The 24,049-nt window shown below is 40.9% G+C and overlaps 4 protein-coding genes, 1 long non-coding RNA gene and 1 other non-coding gene across 8 annotated transcripts; 4 read left to right on the top strand and 2 right to left on the bottom strand.

The window, feature by feature from the left end:
* Positions 1-63: 63 nt before the first annotated feature.
* Positions 64-1,539, bottom strand: LOC117834053 (uncharacterized). The gene is made up of 2 exons (XR_004635681.2): positions 318-1,539; positions 64-206 (listed from the first exon to the last, which is right to left on the bottom strand). It is a non-coding gene; the product is annotated as an uncharacterized lncRNA (long non-coding RNA).
* Positions 1,540-5,648: 4,109 nt separating this feature from the next.
* TRNAS-UGA (transfer RNA serine (anticodon UGA)) lies at positions 5,649-5,730 on the top strand. Its single transcript has one exon. It is a non-coding gene; the product is annotated as a tRNA-Ser (tRNA).
* A 31-nt stretch (positions 5,731-5,761) lies between these two features.
* On the top strand, positions 5,762-9,001 carry LOC117867064 (uncharacterized). Of its 2 annotated transcripts, none has more exons than XM_034751392.2 (6): positions 5,762-5,976; positions 6,137-6,239; positions 7,717-7,898; positions 8,114-8,311; positions 8,381-8,440; positions 8,678-9,001. In XM_034751392.2, exons 2-6 carry the CDS (start codon positions 6,158-6,160, stop codon positions 8,834-8,836), a joined length of 681 nt encoding a protein of 226 aa, XP_034607283.1. In that variant the 5' UTR covers positions 5,762-5,976; positions 6,137-6,157; the 3' UTR covers positions 8,837-9,001. The 2 variants fall into 2 exon arrangements, with proteins under 2 accessions (XP_034607283.1, XP_034607282.1); XM_034751391.2 differs by having other exon boundaries at positions 6,133-6,239.
* Positions 9,002-9,406: 405 nt separating this feature from the next.
* LOC117867062 (uncharacterized) lies at positions 9,407-15,735 on the top strand. Of its 2 annotated transcripts, XR_004643099.2 has the most exons (14): positions 9,407-9,593; positions 9,677-9,841; positions 10,325-10,423; positions 10,650-10,736; positions 10,822-10,890; positions 10,977-11,073; positions 11,165-11,267; positions 11,659-11,866; positions 11,945-12,058; positions 13,038-13,169; positions 13,832-13,912; positions 14,375-14,491; positions 14,559-14,667; positions 15,156-15,735. XR_004643099.2 is itself a non-coding variant. In XM_034751388.2 (13 exons), the coding sequence occupies exons 1-13, from the start codon at positions 9,474-9,476 to the stop codon at positions 15,243-15,245; spliced, it is 1,482 nt and encodes a 493-aa protein (XP_034607279.1). In that variant the 5' UTR covers positions 9,416-9,473; the 3' UTR covers positions 15,246-15,735. The 2 variants fall into 2 exon arrangements, 1 of the variants encoding a protein (XP_034607279.1); XM_034751388.2 differs by lacking the exon at positions 14,559-14,667 and having other exon boundaries at positions 9,416-9,593.
* A 154-nt stretch (positions 15,736-15,889) lies between these two features.
* LOC117867063 (uncharacterized) lies at positions 15,890-17,730 on the top strand. Its single transcript, XM_034751389.2, has 3 exons — positions 15,890-17,198; positions 17,304-17,366; positions 17,537-17,730. Exons 1-3 carry the CDS (start codon positions 16,478-16,480, stop codon positions 17,548-17,550), a joined length of 798 nt encoding a protein of 265 aa, XP_034607280.1. The 5' UTR covers positions 15,890-16,477; the 3' UTR covers positions 17,551-17,730.
* A 3,335-nt stretch (positions 17,731-21,065) lies between these two features.
* LOC117833190 (phosphoglucan phosphatase LSF2, chloroplastic) lies at positions 21,066-23,547 on the bottom strand. Its single transcript, XM_034712616.2, has 5 exons — positions 23,189-23,547; positions 22,131-22,336; positions 21,776-21,946; positions 21,453-21,698; positions 21,066-21,373 (listed from the first exon to the last, which is right to left on the bottom strand). Exons 1-4 carry the CDS (start codon positions 23,439-23,441, stop codon positions 21,495-21,497), a joined length of 834 nt encoding a protein of 277 aa, XP_034568507.2. The 5' UTR covers positions 23,442-23,547; the 3' UTR covers positions 21,066-21,373; positions 21,453-21,494.
* Between the last annotated feature and the right edge of the window lie 502 nt (positions 23,548-24,049).

Genomic DNA, 24,049 nt, shown 5'->3' with positions numbered 1-24,049 from the left:
CAACATGCTCTCATACAAGCTCAGATAATGTGCAGCCACAACGGCAAAGCACTACACATAATGGGCAACCACAATGGCTGTTGTTCGGTAACAGAAAATGCAGTTCTTCAAATTACATATTCACGAAGTAGTAAAAGCGAGGAGATGCGCTGAACAGACATGGGTCCTAGCTACCATAAATTAGGGCAAGTAGCTTCCATGAAGATCTGGCATGAAAATAAAGAAATTATTTAATTGATATTAAAAATATAATATAAAGGTCTTTTGGAGGTCTTTTGGAAAATTTGGAATACCAAACAGATATCATTCAGATTTACCTATCTACAATTTTGAGATGCCCTCCGGGCAGCCACAAACATGTCTCCTGTATGTAACCAAGTAAGCTGACCTTTCTAGCTGCTCATTCAAAACTGACCTTTCTCCCTCGCAAGACTTTGAAGAGGAAAAGGAACAGGACACAGAAATTCCGAAGTGTCCTGAAACAAGCAAGGAAATCAGGGAGATCATTAGCTTTTGAACCTTCTCTTAACTCTCAGAAGATGAAGACTGGGGATAAGAAAACTCCTGAAAGCAAGGACACCAAAGATCCAAATGAAGTTTTACTGCTCAGGAGAAAACATATCCCACTCCCCCTCCTGGACAGCTTTTGGTCCACACAAATGATGGTTCAGATTTCTGGATAAATGCAAGTTGCCAGAGCTGAAGGTGTCTGACAGAAAATTCTCTGCATTCAATCCAGGAGATCAGGAGAAGATGCAAGATACATCTGAAGGTGTCAGTTGGAACTGGCTACCTGCCCAAGGGTATTCTGGTTGGAGTTAAAGAAGATTTGCTAGAGGTGGAAGGTTAGAACAAAGGGGAGTTCTATTGGGGTTTATATCATAAATAGGCTCTCAAACTTCAGGTGGTACTTGGTGCTTGTTTATGGGCCTGCTCAACATGAATGGTTTGCAGCCTTCATTGAGGAAATGAAGTCAACTTGCAGTAACATTAATTTTCCTCTCAGTATGATCAGGCTTAAGTTGAAATTAACGTGACAGAAATCAACAGGAATGGAACAAAACCAGGATGAGTCTGATGGGGGAGACAGTGGATGAGGATGATGATGAAGAGCTAGAGGATGATGACTTATTGGGAGACGACCTGGGTGATGTAAAAGAAGGGGCTCCCCAAGAACCAGATAGTGTTGTGACAAGGAGCAGAAGAAAAGTGATGAAGCTGGAGAGCAAAATGGCAGTAGTTGGGATAGAATAATAATCAGGGGAGGTCTGTTAGAAGGCTGCTGCAAATGGATCAGACAGAAGAGCTGAGAAAGGTGTGTCTTGTGCCTGGATGTATTAAATGCTTCAAGCTATGGAACTGGAGGAGCAGGATATGGACAGTGAGGAAGAAAGTGAAACAATTGGCTTGCAGGATAAGGAAATGGTCTCCTTGCCAGAAGAGTGGATTTATGCATTCAACCAATCTGACTACCAAAACCAGGGGGCAGAATACTGGTAGCCAGCATAAAGAACAGGTCCAGCAAGAGGGCCAGATTCAACAAGGGAAAATTGTTGAAGAAGTTACCAAAAGACCAAGGGACCAAGGTGAAGACAGCTAAAAGGGGGCCTATCCAAGTGGACAAAAAAGTAAAAGAAATCCAATTGACACAGAACGATGCTACAAAGAGCACAAGGCGTCAAGATGAAGTGGACTAGTGGAGTCTTGAAGCTCAGAAAGGTAATAAAGGTGGTTCATTAAATCCTTTGGAGAACCCAGATTTTATTTCTATTTCCTAGGCAAGTAGGTATTTAACTAATTATATTGGGGATGGAAATCCAAATAGTTGTAAGGCTCTAGATGTATTATAATCTATAGAAAAAAGTAGAGAGCCTGGCTTTACCAATGACTGTAACGGTAGTAATGTAGCATCTTGTAAGGAAAAGCATGGAGAGGATGGCAATCCTCTTAGGGGGTGTTTGGATACACCTCAGTACCCGTCACATCGGATATTTGATACTAATTAGGAGTATTAAACATAGACTATTTACAAAATTCATTGCACAGATGGAGTCTAATTCGTGAGATGAATCTATTAAGCCTAATTAGTCCATGATTTGACAATGTGCTGCTACAATAAACATGTGCTAATCATGGATTAATTAGGCTCAATAGATTTGTCTCGCGAATTAGTATAGGGGTTCTGCAATTAGTTTTATAATTAGCTCATATTTAGTCCTTCTAATTAGCATCCGAACATCCGATGTGACACTCCTAAAGTTTAGCACCTTGTATTCAAACACCCTCTTAGTCTTAGGTGAGCAGGAAGATGATCCTGGGACACCTGCTACATGGAAAGTAGGGATGATGTTGACATAGAGACTAAAGTATAATGATAAATAAGTTAGGTGATAAGAAACACTTCAAATTTTCAAAAGATAGATCATTTATGGAATATCAGAGGTTTGGATAAAATTTGTAGGATCCCAGCCTTGGTTAGTAGAATTAGAGACACACATGCTGATTTTGTGGGAGTGATGGAAACAAAAAAAAAAGGGGGATAGTTTAGTCCAAGCCTGCTTAGGTCCTTTACGGGTAATATTCCTTCCTTTTGAGTGGTCCTATTTACCAGCAAAAGGCTCCGCTGATTTGTTCACTATGACAGTGGGAGACATTTTAGAATTCTGTTAGTGTTATGCTCTTACTGGTTTTAGCTGGAAGTTAGTAGTAGTGTATGGCTCACCTTATGAGGAAGGTAAACATGTTCTTTTAGATGAACTTCAAGTGTAATACCAGATGGCAGGATCCAACTCTCATTGGTGGTTACTTTAATTTAGTTAGAATCAGTACTGGTAACAATAATAATAGGATTAATCATAGATGGGCTGATGCTTTCAATGAATGCTTGAATAGATGGGCCTTAGTTGAGTTATATGCCCAAATAGAAAGTTTATCTGACATAAAAACCAAGAGAATCTAGTGATGGAAAAAGTTTATAGTATAATTGTGACCACAAGTTGGGAAGAAGCCTGTGTGCTTTTGTAATAGGGATAGTTTGGTCTGTACAAGCCTGAGTGCTTGGTTCCTCCTTTTGAAAGTCACTGTAAGCTGATAATCCCAGCGTGTTCATCTGTACTGCAAAAACTGTTTATATGATTTCTATAAAAGCAGGGAAACCCTTTTTTTAAATTTTTTTTTGAAGACGGCAAGCACTGCATTTCATGTGGAGGACAACCCTTGGAATTTCTTTCCTTGGGAATCCAAATGGATTGCCTCATGTTGAGACTCTGCATGTTAAGTGATTGTGAAGACTCAGGTTTCTTTTGTCAACGCCCTCCAAAATTTCTAGTCAGTGACACTATTCTTCATGTTCCACAGTTTTTTTTCTGACTTCTCAGATACATGAGATTTACATAGGCTCCTCTCAGATTTATGTTTCTAAGGCATTTGACCATGAAGATAACTTTTGCAAGCGCCAAATGATTTGGTAAAATTGCAATACTCTTATCTTTTTTGGGAGAAGCTCAATTTTTGGTGGACCTTCATTTGTATGTAAGATGTTATTCTATCTGCATCCTCTTTGATCTCGTTCACTAGTGTACTCTCCTGCCTGATGTTCCCTGGTCTTTCTTTACACTATGTTTAGTGGCTTATAACCTGAAATTATTGTGTCAAGTCAAAATTTAGAAAACTCCACTGGCCGGTTGTAAGTCGCTTTTCTTTTTATTTTTATTTCCTTCTAATAGAACTTTGCGGCAACTCTCTTCCTGCCCTTTAAAAAAAAAGAAAAAGAAAATTGGGAGTTGGTATACCACCAGTGTACTGGTTCAATAATCTGAAAGATTGTCCAAGCCAAGTGTGGATTGCTGCAGTCTTGGAGTACTCCTGTAACAAAATCGATCATTTATATTGTATATTTGCCACTGATGGTTTCTTCCGTTGCACGTAATTGTCATGCTATTGATTTTGACACTGACAATAGCTAAGTGTTAAATTCTGTGCAGATGCTCTATGTATATCGGAGCTACTCCCTCTGTCCCATTTTAATCGTTGGGAACCATGCTGCCCTCACATTCCTGATTTCCGAGCGACAATTAAAATGGGACGGAGGAAGTAGGGTGACAATTAAAATGGGACGGAGGCAGTAGAGGGAAGTAACGGGGCCAACTTGGAGAATACGATGGCCACATGTCAGCCAAGTCAGAACTCGTGCGCTGTTTCTGACAATTTTGTAAGAACTTTACTTTTAAAAAAATAATTTTGTAAGAACTTGTGTGAGTCACGTATGACGAAGGATAAGAAGGGTAATAGTAAGAGGGTGTTTGGATCCCCGAGCTAAACTTTAATCCCTGTCACATTGAATGTTTAGATACTAATTAGGTGTATTAAACATAGATTATTTATAAAACTCACTGCACAGATGGAGACTAAACTGCGAGACGAATCTATTAAGCCTAATTAGTCCATGATTTGACAGTGTGTTGCTACAATAACCATTTGCTAATGATGAATTAATTAGGCTTAATAGATTCGTCTCGCCATTTAGTCTCCATCTGTGTAATTAATTTTATAATTAACTCATATTTAGTCCTCCTAATTAGCCTCCGAATATTCAATACGACACGGACTAAATTTTAACTTCAAGATCTAACCATCCCCTGAATCATTGTCACGAGCTTTTCATCAGTGGATAGTGTGGAGGAGCGTAGAGAGTCTAGAGCACGCATTCTAGTTGACAGGGCTTGATTATTCTAAGGAGATTACTAGTGTAGTGGTCTGTATGAAGGACGGAGATGGGTAGGTTATACTGACGCTGATGCAGCAGCCAGCAGTGCGCCTGTACTGATTCAATGTTTATGTACAAGAATGATGTTCTTCCTTCCTTACGAAAAGGTAGGTAAAAAAGAGTCTCCTTGGGTTCTTCAACTATCTGCATCTCTGTAACCTAATTGGAAATGCCGAGCTTGATCTTGTAATTTACGTGGTTACGTAGTAACTGTATACAGTCACTTTTCTATAGTTGCTACAGCGGTACTCTCTCTGTTCCAAATTGCAGGTTATTTTAGTTTTTTTTTTTGCATAATTTTTTCTATGCACTTTATGTCTAGATGCATATCAAGAGCAATGAATTTAGAAAAGTTAAAACGATCTATAATTTGGGATGAAGGGAGTACTTTCTGGTAACCTAATTATGAGTGTTTTCCATGTATCTGTACGTGGTCATCTTTCTATAGTTGGAGAAAAAACACATGCGACAGGTGTTGTTTTGGTTAAGGATGACTCTACGAAATACTTACTGCCGAAGCCGGTAATGGTGTTGGGAGCTGGGGCACCTTACTAAACAGTAGATTACTAGGCCGGGTTACCATCCATGTTGGGCCTAACCAAACACGCAATCCTTCGTGGTTCAGTATTTTTTTTTCAGGAAAAAAAGTCTTACTTATCCCCTTGAATGAACTATATATGTGCTTAGCGTGAGTTTGTGTTAATTGATTCTTTATTAAAGTCCAAGATCGCCCGCTCTAAATAAATCCTCAAACTTGCAAAAGCGATCCTGGACGTGATTAGCCCACGTGTCATGGACGATAGCCCGATGGATGCGGCAGGCGGTGAGGTTGACATGATGTTAAGGCTAGTTATAGATTAACATGCTAATCATTTTCAAAAGCGTCGATATGTCCGAGTGGTTAAGGAGACAGACTTGAAATCTGTTGGGCTACGCCCGCGCAGGTTCGAACCCTGCTGTCGACGGTTTTTTTATTTTTTTTTGGGGGGGGGGGGGGGGGGGGGGGGGGGGATTGGATTCAGTTCCTAACCCTAGCACGGCAGGACTCGAAATCCGGCACGCTACGTCAACCCAAGCCGACAAGGATCCCCCTCCGCCCTCCGCCCCTATCAATTAAGTTCTATCGAGCTAGTCCGCGCGCGGCTCCGATTTGATTGCTTCCGTTCCTTGCTGCTCCTCGATTTGATTGATTGATTGATTGATTCCGTGAGGTGAGGTCTGCAATTTCGATTGCTTTCGTTCCCCTGCCCCTTTCTCGTCGATTTGTTGCTCAGACGATCCCCGCCCCCTTTTTTGGGTTGCTGGTTAACTGAAACTATCTCGCCAGTTACTGTATTAAAGCCGTGTAATCTTCCTTCCCGTGGCAGGCAGCTTGACAAGGAAATCGTCACCATGGGGTCGAAAGCACCTTTCTTTCTCTTACTCCTCTTGCTGCTCGTCGCCTGGGCACCATCTGCACAAGGCAGGGATGCTGGTAAGTACTAATTACTGCTCCATAGCCTTGCCTTCCTACCTTCTCAAGGATGTTTGTTCTGTTCAGTGTTCACCTTCACCATGCCATGTCACGATTGTTGCTTGTGTTAGCCTTGAAGAAGATGTAGATCTTCTTAGGTATATGTCTGTTGCACATCTTCTTAGGTATATGTCTGTTGTACATAAAGAAGGCTGTGTCAAATGTGTGGATGTTTAGGGTAAGGTTCCAGATGATGAGATTTAGCATGTTTTCATGGCCCTCTTATGCTCGTACCTTCAGTAGCATAGGCACATAACATAGCTTAATCAAGTTATCCATCCATTGCTGCTGCCGGCACCACTCTCTGCTTGATAACAAACCTGTTTCCTTGATACTCCCTCCGTCCCAAATTACTATTCGTTTTAGCTTTTCTAGATACATAGCAAGAGCTATGTATCTAGAAAAGCTAAAACGAATAGTAATTTGGGACGGAGGGAGTACTCTACAAATCCAAGCTTTGCCTTGGGCTCCAGTCCTCCAGATAGCCCTCCGCACAGCGTAATGCAAGGATGACGGCCACTCTGGTCACAATGGACCGTGTGGGAAACCCAAAATTTATGTATAGCTCACATATATTATTTCTCTCAAATGTTAGTGCTTGTTGTGGCCAAGTTTGCTATGCCTCTTTTTCAAGGCATAGCTGGGATATGTACTTCCTAATTACCGCTCAACAGCCTTCCATTCCTACATTATCTGGGATGTCTGTTCTGTTCACCGGATACTAGCACCACTGACTATATATGTTGCCAACTATACCATTGCCATGGCACTCTTGTTGCTTGTGTTCGCATTGAAAAAAAAAAACTATCATCTCTTGATGCAGATTTGCTTATGTAATCTCTTCATCTGTTGTCCATATACAAGGTTGTAACGTGTTTAGGGTGCTTTACTCAGTTCAAGATGAGATTTAACATGTCTTATTTTGTGGCCACCTTATGCCAGTACCTTTGGTAGCGTAGATACATAAGATATCTTATAATCATGCCATCCATCCATTGCAGCCAGCATCACTGTAGTAGTGTTAACAGACCAGTTTCCTTGCCAGTCTACTTTATTCAAGCTTTGGCTTGGGCTCCAAATAGTTTGGTGTTCCTCCGCACAGCGTAATGTGAAGACGATGGCCACTCTGGTCACTGTGTGGAAAACCCAAAATTTATAACTCACAGCCTCACATATCTTATTTCTCTCAAATGTTAATGCTTGTTGTGCCCAAGTTTGCTATGCCTCTTTTTCAAGGCATAACTGGGATATGAAAATTAACACCAAAACAAACACAACACGGCTCAATCTAGCCAGAACTAATTACTTTGGCTCCAAACGCATGAAATGCCCCCTCATTTATTACTTTATTAGCACTGGTTCTTCTGCCTGCAAAATTATCATACCCGATTTATTGCTTTTTCAATTTTTCTTGATCCTCACACAATGGAACTCCCAGATCACAGCCCAATCTACAAGGAACATATTCCTGTCCATCTCAGGAGTAGCAGCCCACTATGCTCAGCTTGTGAAAACTTCGCGAGTGAAGCTATCAGTTATCTCAGTGAGAAACAAACACAAGATAAGATCATGGAATTCCTTCATGATGCTTGTTCTCAGTCATTCTCCTTGGAGCAGAAGGTAATAACATTTTCTGGTTATTCTTACAATTAGGTGTGATAGTAAGTATGTATATCGTGGAAAAGAAAAATACCATCTATCAGTGAAAGATATTACTTGCATTAACATCTGATTGCCTTACCCCTCATTGCATGCCATGCTTGAATGATTCTCCTGAAAGAGCAATGGTAGATGAGTTCATTGTAGTTATCATTGACACTTTTCTATATCTGCAGTGTCTTGAATTGATGGACTCCTATGCAACTCTCCTGTTTGCCAAGATTACGGAGATCAAGCCAGAAGAGTTCTGCAAACAGTATGGCCTATGCAGGGACACCGCCCTTTTCTCTGGTGTGCGAAGTGACAGTACTTGTGTGTTTTGCCACCACCTGCTTGATGAAATTATGTCCAAACTGAAAGATCCAGATGCGGAGGTAATTGCTTCACGTCTTTTATAAATTTATCCTTTCTGCATCTAACAATTTTCTATTTGATGTCTGTAGTTTGAGATAATTCAAATTCTCATCAAGGAGTGCAATAAGATCGAAGGTCATGTTCAGCAGGTAAGGAATTTGGTACTTCTTTCCTATGACCCATTGATGTGTAAACTTTCCTTAAATTGCAGAAATGTCAGATTTAGTTCGGTGCAAGAACAAACACTTGCATAAATGCTTATCCTTAAAAATGTGTGTAGAAATCTAAAATTTAGTACTAGGAGTTGTTTTCTGCTTCTTCAGTTAATGTATGCCAGTGCAAGAGATTTATAATGTATGCGTTTAATCATATTATCTTGTTGCCAGTGCAAGAGATTGGTCCTGCAATACGTTCCTCTCATCCTGATCAATGGTGAGAAGTTCCTTGAGAAGAATGATGTGTGCGCACTCGTGCAAGCGTGTCCAGCCAGTCAAAAGACGTCAGCCAGCTCATTCTTGGACGAGGGATTGGTGAGTGATGCATGAAGATTGGAAGATTACACAAAGAGCAAGAGGATCGTGAAAATAGTACAGTATTTGTTTGTACATAAGGCGATAAACCATGGCTTCTGTATTCTTCTCCTCCTGCATTCTTGGAAATCCTTATATTGTGTATACAATTGTTTTTCATGCCAATCTGTCAATTTCGTATCCTGGTGCAACCTGTTGCTGCACACCATGCTAATGCATTCGGGGAGCTCATGTGCTAAGCTGCGGATGCAGTCCATAACTTGTCACGAGATATCATAACGCAGTGAAATGAAACAGCAAGATTGTGCGGCATTTCGCATCAAAGGTGTTGTGGCTTCAGAGAAGTATGCGTCCGGAGTCTAAACGTTTGATAAACAACAGCAAATTCATCACAACAAGACACATGCGCTTCAACTGTCCTGTTTGCTCCTAAGCTGGATAGCAATATTTACAGCAGCATTCTCCGACTTTTTTTTGGAGATGCCTAGGCAAAAGAGTACCTACGTCTATGTTCATGCACTTGGATGGGGGCATTTTAAATTGGATTTTTGAATTTAGCTCACAATTTGGCAGGAGAATCGGCAGGATTTGAACACCGACTCTTCCGAAGCTTTTTAGTCAACCCAAGCCGGGTGGTTACTGGCAGGTCGAAATGACGACGACGCCTCGCCGGCTCCTCCGCGCGCGCGCCGAGGCGGCGGTGGCGTCCGTGGTAACCGTCCTCCCCCACGAGATCCCTCCTTTGCTCAGCGCCGCCGCCACCTTCTTCTTCGTAAGCCTTTTGCCTTCGATCCATCCCGTGCTTTCTCCGATTCAGCAACCACTAACAATTTTTGTGTTGTGGTGGGTGCCCAGATCCTGAGCGCCTACTTCGTGGTGCTGCCGCTGCGTGACGAGGGCGCCATCTCCTTGGGCCTCGACACCCTCCCGGGCCTTTTCGCCGGCTCCCTACTCCTCACCGTCCTCGCCGCCCCAGTCGCCTCCCTCGCCTTCTCCCTCCCGTCCATCCCCAAGCCCAGGGTCCGTGCCACTTCCCTTTCCCCACCTTGGCGGTTTTATTTGCCTAGGGAGCACTAAATCATTTCAGTTGTGGACTTTTCCTTAATTTAGTTGTTGCCAGAAGCTGATCGCTTAGATTGTTCGGGAACAGAAAATTATAAGCTTTGCATTTGCACTTGTGGTAGTTGAATGTCTTGCATCCAAGTTCAATTGCAAGTGCATTACATGTCCAATTCAATACTTTTCACTCGTCGTATTGATTCTTGGTTTCTTGTCCTCTGAAGTCGGATTGTTAGAATTAGGGATATAAATTTTAAGAACCAGCAAAACATTCACACCACTAAACAAGACTTGGATAATTTTGTTAAGGCCAAAAGACAGTTTTCAAACCAAAGTTGCCGTGTTTGTTTTTTCTTCATCTTGATGAGATATCCATTTTAAGAATCCAGTCAAATTCTTTCGCGGAAACAAGTTAATTTTATCACGTTGTATCTGTGGTTTCAGGCTCTGATTTTGATACATAGGTTCTTCAGCATCTCTCTTCTTGCATTCTTTGGGCTTTGGTTTGCTTCTAGCCCCAGGCAATCTCAATCTGTCTCCCAGGTAATATGTGTCAACAACACCTTGGATTGTTTTGAGTCTACATGCATCAAACTTATTATGCTTCTTTGAAGTCTTGTGGAAATAAGGGATCCTCCAAGACCTCTTCTGTTTTGCTCTCCAGCCACTTTCTGTGTCTACCTAAATTTCCTAATCAACTAGCAACAGTTTTTTTCCCTTTTACACCAAAGAGCTTATTTTTCCTTGTACTTTTGATGTCATGATCAAGTCTAGTGAAGATGGTTCAAGTAAGTATTCCGGGTGGGAAAACCACAGCTGGTTCTACATAGTAGTGAGAATAAGCTTGTTTCTTTGGGTACGTTCTCTCATATTAATTAGATTTTTTTCCTTTTTATGTTTTGGATACTGAAGCTGATTTGAACAACTCTCTCCATCTGAAGGTTTCTTTACTTAATCTCATTACAATATCGTCAACTTGGGCAAGGGTAATTGATGTCATGGACAGTGAGGTATCATTAAAATGTACCAAGTATGTATAATCCTTAATACTTTCCTTTCTTTCTTTTCAACTCCTTTTTTTTTCCTTTCAATTCAGTCAGGCTCAAGATTGTTTGGTTTTATTGGGGCCGGTGCTACGCTAGGGCAACTTTTTGGTTCATTGTTTGCTGCAAGCATGGCATGGCTGGGACCCTGTACGCACGTTTCTCTATGAAGATTCTCTTAATAACATAATAAATTCATGTATAATATTTCATGAAATGCAATTTCGTATCTTCTGAACAGTTATGCTCCTTTTTTCGTCCCTCTTGATGGAACTCGCTGCTGTATCATCTAAAGGAATTTGCATTGATGATATTCAGGGTTCAACTGAACTGTCTCCAACAGGGTACGTGATTCTTCAGGACATTTCCATAGACATTCTTGATTTCTTCTTATTGCTTTGAGATGACCAATCTGCAACCATGCATCTTTTATAGACAAATTTTCATTTGTTAATCCAACTCTTCGCAATCAATTGTAAACTTTAATTTTTTGTTTTGCATAGATTCATGCTGAGAACACCTTGCAATTAGCTGCGCCCCCCCCCCCCCCCTCCCTCTTTTGTTTGTATCATCTTTTTTGCTTCTTATATAAGGGCAAGCAGCTCTCCTGCCGGTTAAGGGAAAATAAAAGGTTCCATTTACACTGAATTTGTAGGCAGTACTAGGATTTAATATGGCTTTTCAGTACTTTCTATGTTCCTTTTGTTAGAATTGAAGATATTTTGCTTCCTGTAGGGCAGAAAAAATTCAAAATACAGAGGCTGATGATGAAATGTCTTCACTGGTCACTTCACCAAGATCACCTTTGCAATCTCAAAAGACCAGTCCTGAGATTTTTGTAATGTTCGAAGGTTTCTGGCTAATCTTGCGCTCGCCCTACCTGATATACATATCTCTATTTCTATGGCTAAGTGCAGTTGTCTCATCCTTCTTTTACTTTCAGGTATAGTTATTCTAAATATGTATCTCTACATGCACCATAAAGTTGCTCTCCAAATCACCTTTTCTCCATGATTTTCAGAAAGTAACAATAATAGCTACTACAATATCAAGTCCAGCTGCCAGAAGGAGAACATTTGCACTGATAAACAGCTTTATAGCAGTTTTTATTCTTGTGGGACAGCTCACTTTGACGGTATTTTGTCCATCTCCAAACTATCCTCAGCCATCTATTTCTATGTACTCCCATATTTATTTACGACAACATAGATCTTGTATGCCAACCATCATAAGAAAGAAATTTATAGTGTTCGTAGTCTGTTTCCTTACTTCACATGGATTGCCATTCTTTCAGCCTTGGGTACACCATCCAAATTATCCTCAGTACATTGTTTGAGGAAAAAAAATATCCTCAGTAATCTATTACCAAGTACTCTCATTACATTGCGAATGAGTCTGCAACTCTGCATATCCCAAAGAACAAAATACCACCACGTAGGTCTATATGTTAACCACCATGACAAAGAAATTTAACTTTGTATGTTTCCTTGATTTCATTTATTGTCATGTTTACAACAGGACACCTCATCAGACTGCACACTACAAGATCAGTTTTTGTATTGAATGTTCAACATTGCAAAATTATCTAATTTACATTTGTCAATGTGTTTCATGTGCTTCCACTGTATTGGATGTGCTGGCTCATCTACTCTATGACAAAGTTCACCTGTATGGTTTTAGTAAACTATTTGATCATATTTGTTCCTTGTCTGGTATTTGTTTTATATAGAGTGTGATCTTGATTCTTTTGAATTGATTTATGCTATATGAAACCCTGTTTATTCTTTTGAACCGAGAAGATACTCCATAGAATGGATCTCAACAATTTTTCCCTTCCTGAGTAATTCCCATTTGAGCTTAAATATTTTCCGATCTATATTTATAATACAATGCAATAAAGTCCAAATGATTCTTGTTGTGTCTACGCTTGTCCAATTTTTTTTTAAAATGTTATTTGATCTTGAAGAAAATAATATAATAATAATATATTGGTCAAATAGTAAAATACCTGCAATGATTGATGAGGTCTGTTATTTTAAACTTTCCTCATGTTTATGATTACAAAATTCTTGGATTTTTAATTATTCCTTTTATGATGTAAACAACCATATCAGGGCCATATCCTTACTGTTGCTGGTGTAATCGTCGCTATCTGTGCATCTCCACTTGTTGCAGCCTCAAATATGGTTGCCCTTGCTGTATGGCCAACTTGGACTGCTGTGGCTATAACCGAAACAATTCGAAAGGTATCAAACATCAATGGACAACGGACCTCCAGTTGAAACTTTTAGTTTAATTACCATTGAATTTACTGTCCAAATGACACATCGATTATCATTTGTATATGCATATTTGAGACCCGTTAAATCTGAAGTGCAGTAATCAGTAGTCACAAAGATAGGTTTGTATAAAAGAGTTTGTGGATTTTAATATATCTACTTTGCACTAAGGTTCAAAAGCTTAGAAGTTATCATTTTACAAGATCAATTCTTTTTTATACATTTTGCTAATACTCTGTGCTGCTTCATTCTGTTTAATCTAAAGCAATGCAGCATACACAGGGTCTTCAGTTCTGCTATGTTCAAAAGTCAATGTATATTGCTACTTTGCCATAGATGCGGTACACATTACAACGTTAGGTTTAAAATTGTAGTAGGTAAAACACTCGAACCTGACTGAAAATAATGGAATAATTGCCCAGTCAAAGATTTGTTGGTGCAACAGAATTTTTTCTTCATTTACCAACACTGATTTAGGGCATAATAAATTGCAACTACATACCTGGTGGATCCTGTTAAGCACCTACTCAGTGTTGTATATACTTTATGTTATCATTTCTACATTCAGATAACCAGGAATCTAAAAAGTTGGTTTATTGTGCTCTTTTCTAATCTTTGATCATTTACAGGTAGTCATTTATGTTTTTACAAGGCCTGGAAGGGAGTTATTGTTTACAGTTGTCTCACTGGATGAAAAGTACAAAGCCAAGGTAAAAGATAAGTTCCTTACCTAATACGATCTTGGTGACCAAGACCAGATGGGAGCAGCATGGTTTGGTACGCCATAGGATCTGGCATAGAAAATGTTGCGTAACTCATGTTTATGTTATTTCGAATAAAATGGCAATGTGCCAAAAACATCCTCATGCTACTTTCTACCTTTCCAGCTGATTGTATTTGGATGGTGCTATAGGATGAAAACTTTTCAATTTTAGTTCATTGTGCACATAAGAGCCTTGTCTCTCAAAACATAAAGTTGCTACACAGCAGCGAATTTAAGGATCTAAGTTTGAAGAAAGTCACTTTTCAGCTGCCTACTTACTTTATTATGAGTATCGGATTCTTCGAAAGTATGTTTGCTATTATTACCGAATGATGTGAAATATTCTTAGGTTGCTTCCTGTTTGTTTTGCAAACTTTGTTACATTAAAAATAAATGTGTTTTCTTGTAGGTTTGTATAGATGTTATTGTCCAAAGGCTAGGTGATGCTACAGCTGCTGGAATTTATAGTTTGCTGTTCAGCAGACTTGAGAAGAAAGCAACCATGGTTACCCTGTATGCATTGCCGGTACGAATCATACATATTGTAGTGATTTGCTAACTCTTTCCAGCTGTTTGATATGTGGTTCTTTTAGTGGTATGTTGCCCATAGGAAGCTACAATGTCATTGCTGATATGCATCACTCCATCAACATGTTATACTCCATTAGTCTAATCTAGTTTAGTCAGATTCCACATGTGAAGGTATGGTTTCATTTTTTCTAAGAATAATAGAAATCTGCACATGGTGTCTTGGGGTCTTGGGTGCTCAAAATGTGAACAGTTTTTCCATTTCTATGAGGATTCCCCATTAGAGGGCATGAGTTTCAGGAGTTTCTAGGTGACCTTTTTGTTTGCAGAGCACAAAGTGTACTAGGGATCCAAACTCCATTTGGAAGACGTAAGGTCAAAAAAATTATTATACACATGCAGAAAATGTTTAACTCTTGCAACTAATGCAAATCCCTTGATTAGAAAAAAAAAACTTGTCCAACCTTACTAGTTGTAAATAAAGAAATAGACATCCAAGGAGGCATGAACCTGGGTGGTGGGGTGTACACCCAACAGCTTCCACCTAAACTAGTGTCACTTCCTTGAACTCTTGTAAGGATTGCTAGATAAATTTATTTTTCTTTCATTTACGAGGTCCTGGGATTGATCACTGGAGATTCACTGTTTTCTTTTTTCATCAGCTCTGCTTCCTGTGGCTTCTCATTGCATTTCATTTGGGGCGGCTCCAGACAAATCTTGCCAGACCTAAGGCGGCTCCTGTGGCATCCTAATTCCTGCAGGGTTAAAAATTGATACCCCTATATATTTCCGCATTATCACCTAAGGCGGCTCCTCCAGTTGCTCCTGCTGTTTTCTTCTCTAGGTTTTGAGTCTACAGATAGCTGCTGGAGGTACTGACACGAGATGGTCAGTGCTTTTAGCATGTAGAAACTAGAAAGTATGGTTGCCAAAGGACATGCCCCTGTGGATATTGAACTGCTCGTTTCAAAGAATGGCAGGTTCATGGAGGAGCTTGTGAGTCTGGAGTTTTCCTTTTGGGATGAATTGGACTATTACAGAGAATGTTTAACATATACAAGTGTGGAAGAGAAGTACAAGATACAGAAAGAGGAACGTTAGGAGTTAGGACTACACACAGTAGTAGAATAATTTGTGGTCTTTGTACCGTCTTATGTACCCACGTGGCAAGTGATGCAAACTGCAAGGTATGTACGCTAATGTTAATGAATGCAAAAAGAATAGTCTCGGTAAGACATGCAATTGACGATTCTGAACCTCCTTGCTTGTTTCAAAGGATGAAAACATGTAGTGTTTTTCTTCTAGAGAAGGATGAATTTGCCGTTAGCTAGAGAGAGAGTTCAATATGTAGTGTACAACACAAAGAAAATAGGGATGCTAATACTGCATGTAATGCAGATGCATTTTGATGCAAGGTATATATTACTCCGTGCTATTTATTATCTTGGCTCGACTCCAATATAATCAACAGCATACAGTAGCTGAAGACACTGAATCGGCTAACCAAACGTTCAACTGTCAATGCCCATAGAAATTAACATTCCTAGTAGCATAGGGTAAGTACGTATATCTACACGTAATTTTGAGACAATTTAACAAGCAAATCGTATAATGATTGTCTTATAAGTTGTTTGGCAGAGCTATATAATTACTTAATTTGTGCATATGAAAAAAATGATATCTCTCCTCGCTCTCTCTCCTCCAATCATAAAAAATCTGACATGGTGTTGCATGAGACAACTTATAAGACCACTAACGTGTAGCAATGTACTTGCTCTAAAAACGATACAAGAGGGACAGTTGGGTTGCAGGTATGACGCTGTTGGTAGGAACTGATGCACCTTTTTTTACAGGTGACTTGCATTTCTTTTGAAAAAGAGTCAGCTCAAGATGGAACGGAACCATAGAGTGTAACAATGCCACACCCACCGATCTTTGCACCAATCCTCCGAGTCGCCCAGTGGAGTTATAATTAAAGCGAGGCATGAGATCATCAAGCAGCTGTGAGCACGTCAGCTACCAGCGTAGTCGATCCATAAACTTGCAGCAACAGATCATGTCGAGCCACATTGCCGTGGTGCTTGCCGCCGTGATGGTGGCGGCGGCGGCGGCGGCGGCGCGACCATCTGAAGCAGCGAGGTACACGGCTGCGTCTGCCACATCGGACGCCGACACGCTCCGATATCCTGGCCGTCCGGGAGGAGCCAGGCCACGTAGCCCCATCTTCCCTGGCTTCCCCGGAGCCAGGCCGTCGCCACCAACGTCGTCCGGCTTCCCGGGCACCCCGAGCTCGAGGTCATCGCCGGCGCCAGTAGTGCCCGGCGTGCCGTCGGAGCCGCCTTGTCCCAGGGCAGCGCCGTCCTTGGTGCCGGGCTTCCCCGGTCTGCCTGGCGGTGGCTCCACGCCATCGTCGCCGACGGAGTGCGTGACTCCGTTGGCGGCGCTGATGACCTGCGGGTCGTTCCTGACGGGGAGCGAGCAGGACACGCCGACGCCGCAGAGCGAGTGTTGCAGCGGCCTCGGGGCCTTCTTGAACACCACCAGCGCGGCGGGGGACGGCGACCGGACCCTCCGGTGCCTGTGCCCGGTGATCCTGGGGGACGTGAACAAGATGCTCCCCAAGCCGGTTGATCCCGTGCGCATGATGTATCTGCCCATAGCGTGCGGCGTCGTGCTCCCACCGCAGGTCCTCTACATCTGCTTCAGTGAGTTCTCTTCCATCTCTTCCATGGCTCCCATTAATTAATTAATTAATTAATTCCATACATGATTCATTCTTCAACTGACCGGTGAACAATTTCATAATGCAGCTGGGCAGCAAACGCCGCCGCTCGTCGGCCGCATTCCTGACGTCTGGGAGAAGCCCTCCGCAGGCAATGCAATTTACTTTTACTTACTGTAGCAAGCATAAGCAAATGATAACAAGGCAACTTAGTTTAATTACTACTCTGCTTACTGTAGCAAGCAAATAACAAGGCAACTTGATCTTGTGGTAGCTACTACTAATTCCCTGCAACTTAATTAACATGTATATTCTCTGCAGCTCTATCACCGTGAATGGCCATCGGAGCGGAGTGGATGCCATCAGTGATTGATGATACAGTCATACATACATAGTATATAGTAACGAGTCAAGATTATACATACACTATATATCATCAGAAATTAACCACTACTACCATATGTACGTCATATCTCGCGTATTCTTATATAAATTTGAAGGCCCGAGTTCGAGCATACTGTACTCCTACTACGTATTACTTGATGAGATCTTTCTCCACAACTACGTATTACTCCCTCCATTCTTTTGGAAATATGCCTCATGACTATGAAAGATGGAGGGATAGTTGGACTATCAAAAGATAATTTTTCAGATTTGGAAATATGCCTATCAAAAGCGAACGGAGGGAAAAATGCCTATCAGGATTATGCCTATCAAAAATGCAAATACATATCAAAGTAAAAAAAAGGGAAGAGAAAAATGAACTGGACATAAATTTCATAAATTAAAGGTGTATGTATGCATGCATGTGTGTAAAATTGGTGATGATACTAATTAAACTGGAAAACGAAAAATAAATTAGTTGAGCATTTGTGTCAGTCAAATAATGATACACATATGCCTAATGATGCATTTTGAGCATCAGAGTAAATTCTATGGCAATCAAGTTTTGTTTCTGAACTTCTGAAACTTAACTGAACTGTAAATAAATTGGATGAGTGTTCAAGTAGAATTGTACGTAGAAACAACAAATGCACTCAAAAGAGAAGTAAATTTTAGAATTTTGAAGTAGCAAATTACCACTCCTTTTGTCCCATCGGCTGTGAAGTACTGGTGCCCAAAAGCTGATCAGAGGGAGGCACCTGCGATTGAAGGACATGCCGCCGGCGCCTTGCTCTGGAAAAGATCCGTCGGCTGGGGCTGGGCGCCTGGGCCTTCTTCTATGGGCTGAAAGTACCTACTACGGGGGTGTTTGGATACGAGGTGCTAAACTTTAACAATGTCACATCGGATGTTCGGATGCTGATTAAGAGAACTAAACATGAGCTAATTATAAAATTAATTGCAGAACCCTGTGCTAATTCGCGAGACGAATCTATTAAGCCTAATTAATCCACCATTAGCAAATGGTTACTGTAGCACCACATTGTCAAATCATGAACTAATTAGACTTAATAGATTCGTCTCGCGAATTACACTCCAACTGTACAATTAGTTTTGTAATTAGTCTATATTTAATACTTCTAATTAGCATCCAAACATTCGATGTGATGGGTGTTAAACTTTAACAGGTTGGAGCCAAACAGGCCCTACATAGGAGGAGGGCTATTTAATTTTCTCAGCATTACAATTTCCCTTTTACTGAATATTTCAAAACTGGTTGCAGTGCATCTTCAGTATCTTCATTTTCGTCAGTTAAGTCGAGTTGCAGAGAAGCAGAGCAAGTTGGCGCCTTGGGCTCAAGTGTGGTGAATTCAACCAACTCCCTTCATCGTTCATCAAACAACGGATCATAACAACAGTTGCCTGGAGCTAGCCAGTATTATTCTTCTGTTAAACTTTGCATTACTGTAATGACCAAGGTAGGTGGTCTGTAAGCATTATCGAAGAAGAGGTTCAGAACTAGAACCCTAGGTAGTTGAGTAGCTGTAGCTTGCCGTCGGCGTCAGTATCGGGATTTCCTCAATTTATCGTCCGATTCAGTTAGTGTAGTTGCTCATCTCTCGTCCCTCGTTCCAGTTGTTGCTCTTCGTTTTCGCCTTGAATTTCAGTTTCCAATTCGGTTCCTTTTGCAAGTTGCTCACATCGGTGCATGTGCCTCTGTAGCCGGCCAGGAACTTGACTAGCGGGTCTTGTGTTGTGATGTCCCCGCCGTTACCTACATTCTTTCGGACCATAGCACCCAAAGCGTCGCATCTCCTCAGAGTGCTCCCTCCGTCCCAAATTATAGGTTGTTTTGATTTTTCTACGCATATAATTTTTACTATGTACCTAATATAGTGTATGTTTAAATGTATACAAACATTGATAACCGTACAACTTCCTTTGGTGATGGTAAAGCCTTCGCTAGTGATGGATTTGGTGTTGTTTCTGTATAGCAGTGACTTGTGGGGGATTTTAGTTGTAGTAACTAATTCTGTGACATTTGCATGTTGCACCTGCAAGTATTGGCAACAAATTAAATGCTTGTTGCATGATTATTAGGAACAACATGTTCCTTCTATCCTCCCTCTCCATTCAACATATGTGAGAGCCTGCTATCTCTTCTTAAAAATGAAATGGCATGCTCTTCCTCCTCTTCACCATGAGATCTCTGTCTCATGCCAAAGGAAAAAAAAAAAGTAGCCGGTAGAGTGACAATGAGATCTTGGAGTGAACCAAGTGTTGGTGAAAGAGTTGCCTAACGCCTACCCGCCCTCGCACGCCGCCTGCTCTCCTGCTCCCCACTCCATGGCTCCATCTCGGTTACTGTGCAAATTTGCCGCCGGCGTTGGCCCAAGACTGCCTGGGTCGCCGATGGACTGCGCGTCACTAACAATGCTCCTTGCAGTGATCATCTTTATTGAGCCCTCTGCAATCATGTCTAGCATCCTCATCCTTGCGCTGATGATCATGGTGGCGTCGGCCCCTGATCCGGGACTCCTCGGCAAGGAACCCCCTTCTCCAGTTCAGAATTCAGAGGCCTAATTAATATACAGCTGCTTTAGCTCAAGCGCTTGGACTTGTAAAAGTGTGCTTCCATCAATATATATACTACATATATCTACAGAATATATACACTTCATATACACATGTGCTTTGCTTCAAGTTATCTGAAATATGCTGTGGTTGTGTGCAGCGCACTTTAGAAACCAACTAGCATATAGACATCGTGTCTGAATGTCTGATGTAATAGCATGCATGCCCTTAATCTTACAGAGGAAGAAATATGCAATACAATTATTTATGTGTATTGAAGGAGCATTTTCTTCTTCCTCCATAACCAAATAGTACATTCATTTTGGATCAAAGTAGACTGCCCAGCAAATAAAGGAGGATTTGGCCTAGGAAGAAGGGATTTACAAGTTCGAGATTTGGCCCGGAGCTAGGTTGGTTGTAACATAATTCAATTTGGGCATGTTTTTTTTTTAAAATTTAAGAAAAACAAAACTGTGATCATTTGCGATAGTTTAATCATGCAACAGGTATTTGCTGCCAAAGTTTGCAGGTGCAACATGCAAAAGCCTCAGGATCATGCAAAATGCGCCGTTATCCTCACTCTTGTCATGAAAGGGCAAATCTAGATCACTAGGTCTTGCCAACAAGAAGCGAAGAAATCATTTCGATTTGCACCAACTGCAACACCTATCACATAAATATGGATGTAAAATATAGCTAACCCTCAAAATACAGTTAGCTGGCTAACTGACATGATTAGATAGCCTATATATACAGTAGTGACTTGTGGAGATTTTAGTTGTAACTGCTGATTCTGTGACTTTTGCATGTTGCACCTGCAAGTATTGGCAACAAATATAATGCTTGGTGTATGATTAGGAACAAATTCCTCCATATCCTCACACACACTCCATTCAACATAGAGCCACCTTATATTTAGATGATCCATCGATGTGAGAGGCTAATATCTCTTCTTAATCTACGAACCCTCTCTTTATTTCCTTCTCATTACCTAACACCAAATAAGACCTGTATAAGCTATTAACCTTTACTGAGAGTATTTTGAGCAAACCTCTTCATTTCAACGTCTAATAATCTGGCAATGAAGATCAGCACTTGGGAAGGTAAGTTTAATGCATGAAAGGAAGTTGTTGCACTTGAAAAGCTATATATGCTGGTAAGAGTAATTGGCCCTATCATGAGCTTGCTCCATTTCCAGTCCTGTAAGAGGGGCATTATCAAAGGAATGCTACATATATTGTAATATCTAATATATAGTGTATCAGCAACAGACACTCACCCTGAAGGAGGCAAGGCTATTGTTAAGATTCTCTTCTTCTGCTCATGCTTCGCAAAGAGCACGCACCCGGTCACGAATTAACTTCCTCTCCCAGTCTGCAATACCCTCAAAAGCATGTTCTGGAAGAGTCTCAAAAGGCTCTTTCAATGGATCATTCTTAGCTAGATCGTAGGTTGCGGCACGGATCGCCCTCTTATTGGGTCCGCAGGGCCTTATGGAGGTTAGTTTCTTGTAAGCTGTGTTGAGCTGCATGTAATGGATACATAGTAAGAACACTTAATCTGGTAGCACTCTCTGTACATGATGAGATGGAACAGACTTACATCCACATTCTCGAACCAAAACATGTAGGCAATTGCAACAGCAGGTGCTCTCCCAAGTCCAGCAGTGCAATGGACATAAACCCGCCCTTTGCGTTGTGATATAGCCCATTCTAATGCAGAAACTGCCTTTGGCAATTGTGACCTCAAGGAATCTGGGTCAAAGTCAACTGCCTGCGCAACCAAGCAATTGTGAGCGTGAGCAAGAGGGCAAATGATACGAATGTATGTCACACTTGATATGTAGAAAGAGCAATAACATACACTGATTTAGTTTTTCTTTACAATATCAGGAATTCAAATGGCAATTATAAACAGATAAAATGATATAGGCTCAATGAGTAAATAAGAAGCTCACCGGTCTTCTGATGTGCTTAATGCCAAGTTCTTTGCACCTGCTGAGAATAGCTGGGAAATCAATGCCCCAGAACTCAATATCCTTGTCCTGCTGTAAGCAAAGAATGTAGGCAACATTCTCTTCATTTTTCAAATGATCGATATCTTCAGGAGTTTGAGGTTGTGAGCCAACAATCAGGCTATCACTGATGACAGCATAATTCATACCTAAGTTCCATGTGTAAGAATTAATTTTCCATGAAAAAGCACATTTCTTGTTCTTTTTTTAGATGGAATAGCACGTCTTTGGTTATACTCCCTCCGTTCCAAATTGTAGGTGCATAAAAACATCTATGCATCTAGAAAAGCCAAAACGACCTACAATTTGGTACGGAGGGAGTAGTAATTTATTATTGTGTCTAGAACAACAGCTTATTAAAAATAGACTAAATCTAGAGAAGGAAACTTATTGACTCAATGGCAAAAGAGGACGTATGATTACACAAAGTTGTCATCTTGGTACCATTTTCAGTAGTTTCAGAAGAACACACCTATGGCATGTCACGGAATCTAGAGAAAAGGTATTTATTTAATGTCCTGACACAGATCTGAGCTATTCTGAACTACCACAAAATAATGAATCAGCAGTTTTTAAGAAATCACCATAACCTGATATTTGAGGCTATAACATTTTTCCAAACAAAAAATACAACAATTCCCCATAACCTGATATTTGAGACTATAACATTTTTCCAAACAAAAAATACAACAATTCCCCATTAGAGGGTTACACTAACAGTAATGCACTGTTGCTCTGTTACTGCTTCAAGTCACATAGGCAATAATCAGCTTAAGATGCTTCTTAAATGTCATTGTCCTGGCTTCTTTATGCATCCTCTTGTCATGAAAGGGCAAATCCAGATCACACAGTCTTAACGTCAAAATACGAAGAAAATAATTCAATTTGCGAAGACTGGCATACTAACCACAGAAATATACTAACAACAACTCAGGAAGTCAGGATACCAAGCATCAATTGCAATTGGGGGCATCGCAACAGGAGTGATAATGGGCTCATACCGAGATCGTGGTGGTACTCGTAGGGATTGCGCATCATCCTCTTCATGGCGATGTTGTAATCCTCCATCTTCCTGCCCCCTTCAGCTCCGGCCGTGGAGGAGGAGCGGCACAGGGAAAGTCCAACACTCCTCCGGTGGGTCCTGCTGCCCCTGGGAGCGCATCCAATGGCGGTCATGGTTGCCCTCCTGCACCTGATGGTGATGCTGCCGGTCGCCAGACTGCAGGAGGTGGAGAGACGGGCGGTGCTCGCCATGGCCGCCGTGATTGCAGGATCTCGAAGCGTGGAGGCTGGAGCAGAAGGAATGAATAAGCAGGGAAGGAAGCGAAGAGCCGAAGAGGGGAATGAGTGGGCCTGATTGGTGATTACTAATTGCCTAGAAGCCCACCACCGCCACAGGACTCCAAAAAAAATATGTCGGAAAAATTAACCCAAAGTATTTTTAAGAGAAATTTGGGATAAGATAGTGATAAGTATAAAATTTTTGGCTAAAAGTTGTACCTAAATCTTGGAAGATATGTTTTTTAAAAAGAAATCTTTGGAATGGCTAAAACTAACCAAAAAGAATCCCACATTTATAAGATGGAATCAAGTGTATTTTTACAAAGGTTAAATTATGAATGTAGTTGCGTAGATAGTATATTTTTCACAACTTCTTACAACTCCAATTTTTTTGTTGCTTGGTGTGGTTTATGACTATAAAATATAAATTATGCATGTACACATTTCTATGATGTCATAACAAAAAATAGAACTAAAAAACACATTAAGCTTTAGTGTCCAAATTAACTTCAATATCATGTCATATATGCCTTTCTTTAGCTCCCTTGAAAGTTATAAACATAAGATGTGAAATACATGCC

Source organism: Setaria viridis, chromosome 8, assembly GCF_005286985.2.
Source record: "Setaria viridis chromosome 8, Setaria_viridis_v4.0, whole genome shotgun sequence".
NCBI classification, from domain to species: domain Eukaryota; kingdom Viridiplantae; phylum Streptophyta; class Magnoliopsida; order Poales; family Poaceae; genus Setaria; species Setaria viridis.
This window is presented reverse-complemented; position numbering and strand designations above follow the sequence as displayed.

Excerpts from the sequence above, each read along its gene's own strand:
- LOC117867064 (XM_034751392.2), top strand. The coding sequence starts at position 6,158 with ATGGGGTCGAAAGCACCTTTCTTTCTCTTACTCCTCTTGCTGCTCGTC. Across the intron at positions 7,899-8,113 it reads CATTCTCCTTGGAGCAGAAG|TGTCTTGAATTGATGGACTC; the intron begins GTAATAACATTT and ends CTATATCTGCAG. Across the intron at positions 8,441-8,677 it reads TCGAAGGTCATGTTCAGCAG|TGCAAGAGATTGGTCCTGCA; the intron begins GTAAGGAATTTG and ends TCTTGTTGCCAG.
- LOC117867062 (XM_034751388.2), top strand. The coding sequence starts at position 9,474 with ATGACGACGACGCCTCGCCGGCTCCTCCGCGCGCGCGCCGAGGCGGCG. Across the intron at positions 10,737-10,821 it reads GAATAAGCTTGTTTCTTTGG|GTTTCTTTACTTAATCTCAT; the intron begins GTACGTTCTCTC and ends CTCCATCTGAAG. Across the intron at positions 10,891-10,976 it reads TTGATGTCATGGACAGTGAG|TCAGGCTCAAGATTGTTTGG; the intron begins GTATCATTAAAA and ends CTTTCAATTCAG.
- LOC117867063 (XM_034751389.2), top strand. The coding sequence starts at position 16,478 with ATGAGATCATCAAGCAGCTGTGAGCACGTCAGCTACCAGCGTAGTCGA. Across the intron at positions 17,199-17,303 it reads GGTCCTCTACATCTGCTTCA|CTGGGCAGCAAACGCCGCCG; the intron begins GTGAGTTCTCTT and ends TTCATAATGCAG.
- LOC117833190 (XM_034712616.2), bottom strand. The coding sequence starts at position 23,441 with ATGGCGAGCACCGCCCGTCTCTCCACCTCCTGCAGTCTGGCGACCGGC. Across the intron at positions 22,337-23,188 it reads CGAGTACCACCACGATCTCG|GTATGAATTATGCTGTCATC; the intron begins GTATGAGCCCAT and ends CATGGAACTTAG. Across the intron at positions 21,699-21,775 it reads TTTGGTTCGAGAATGTGGAT|CTCAACACAGCTTACAAGAA; the intron begins GTAAGTCTGTTC and ends CATTACATGCAG.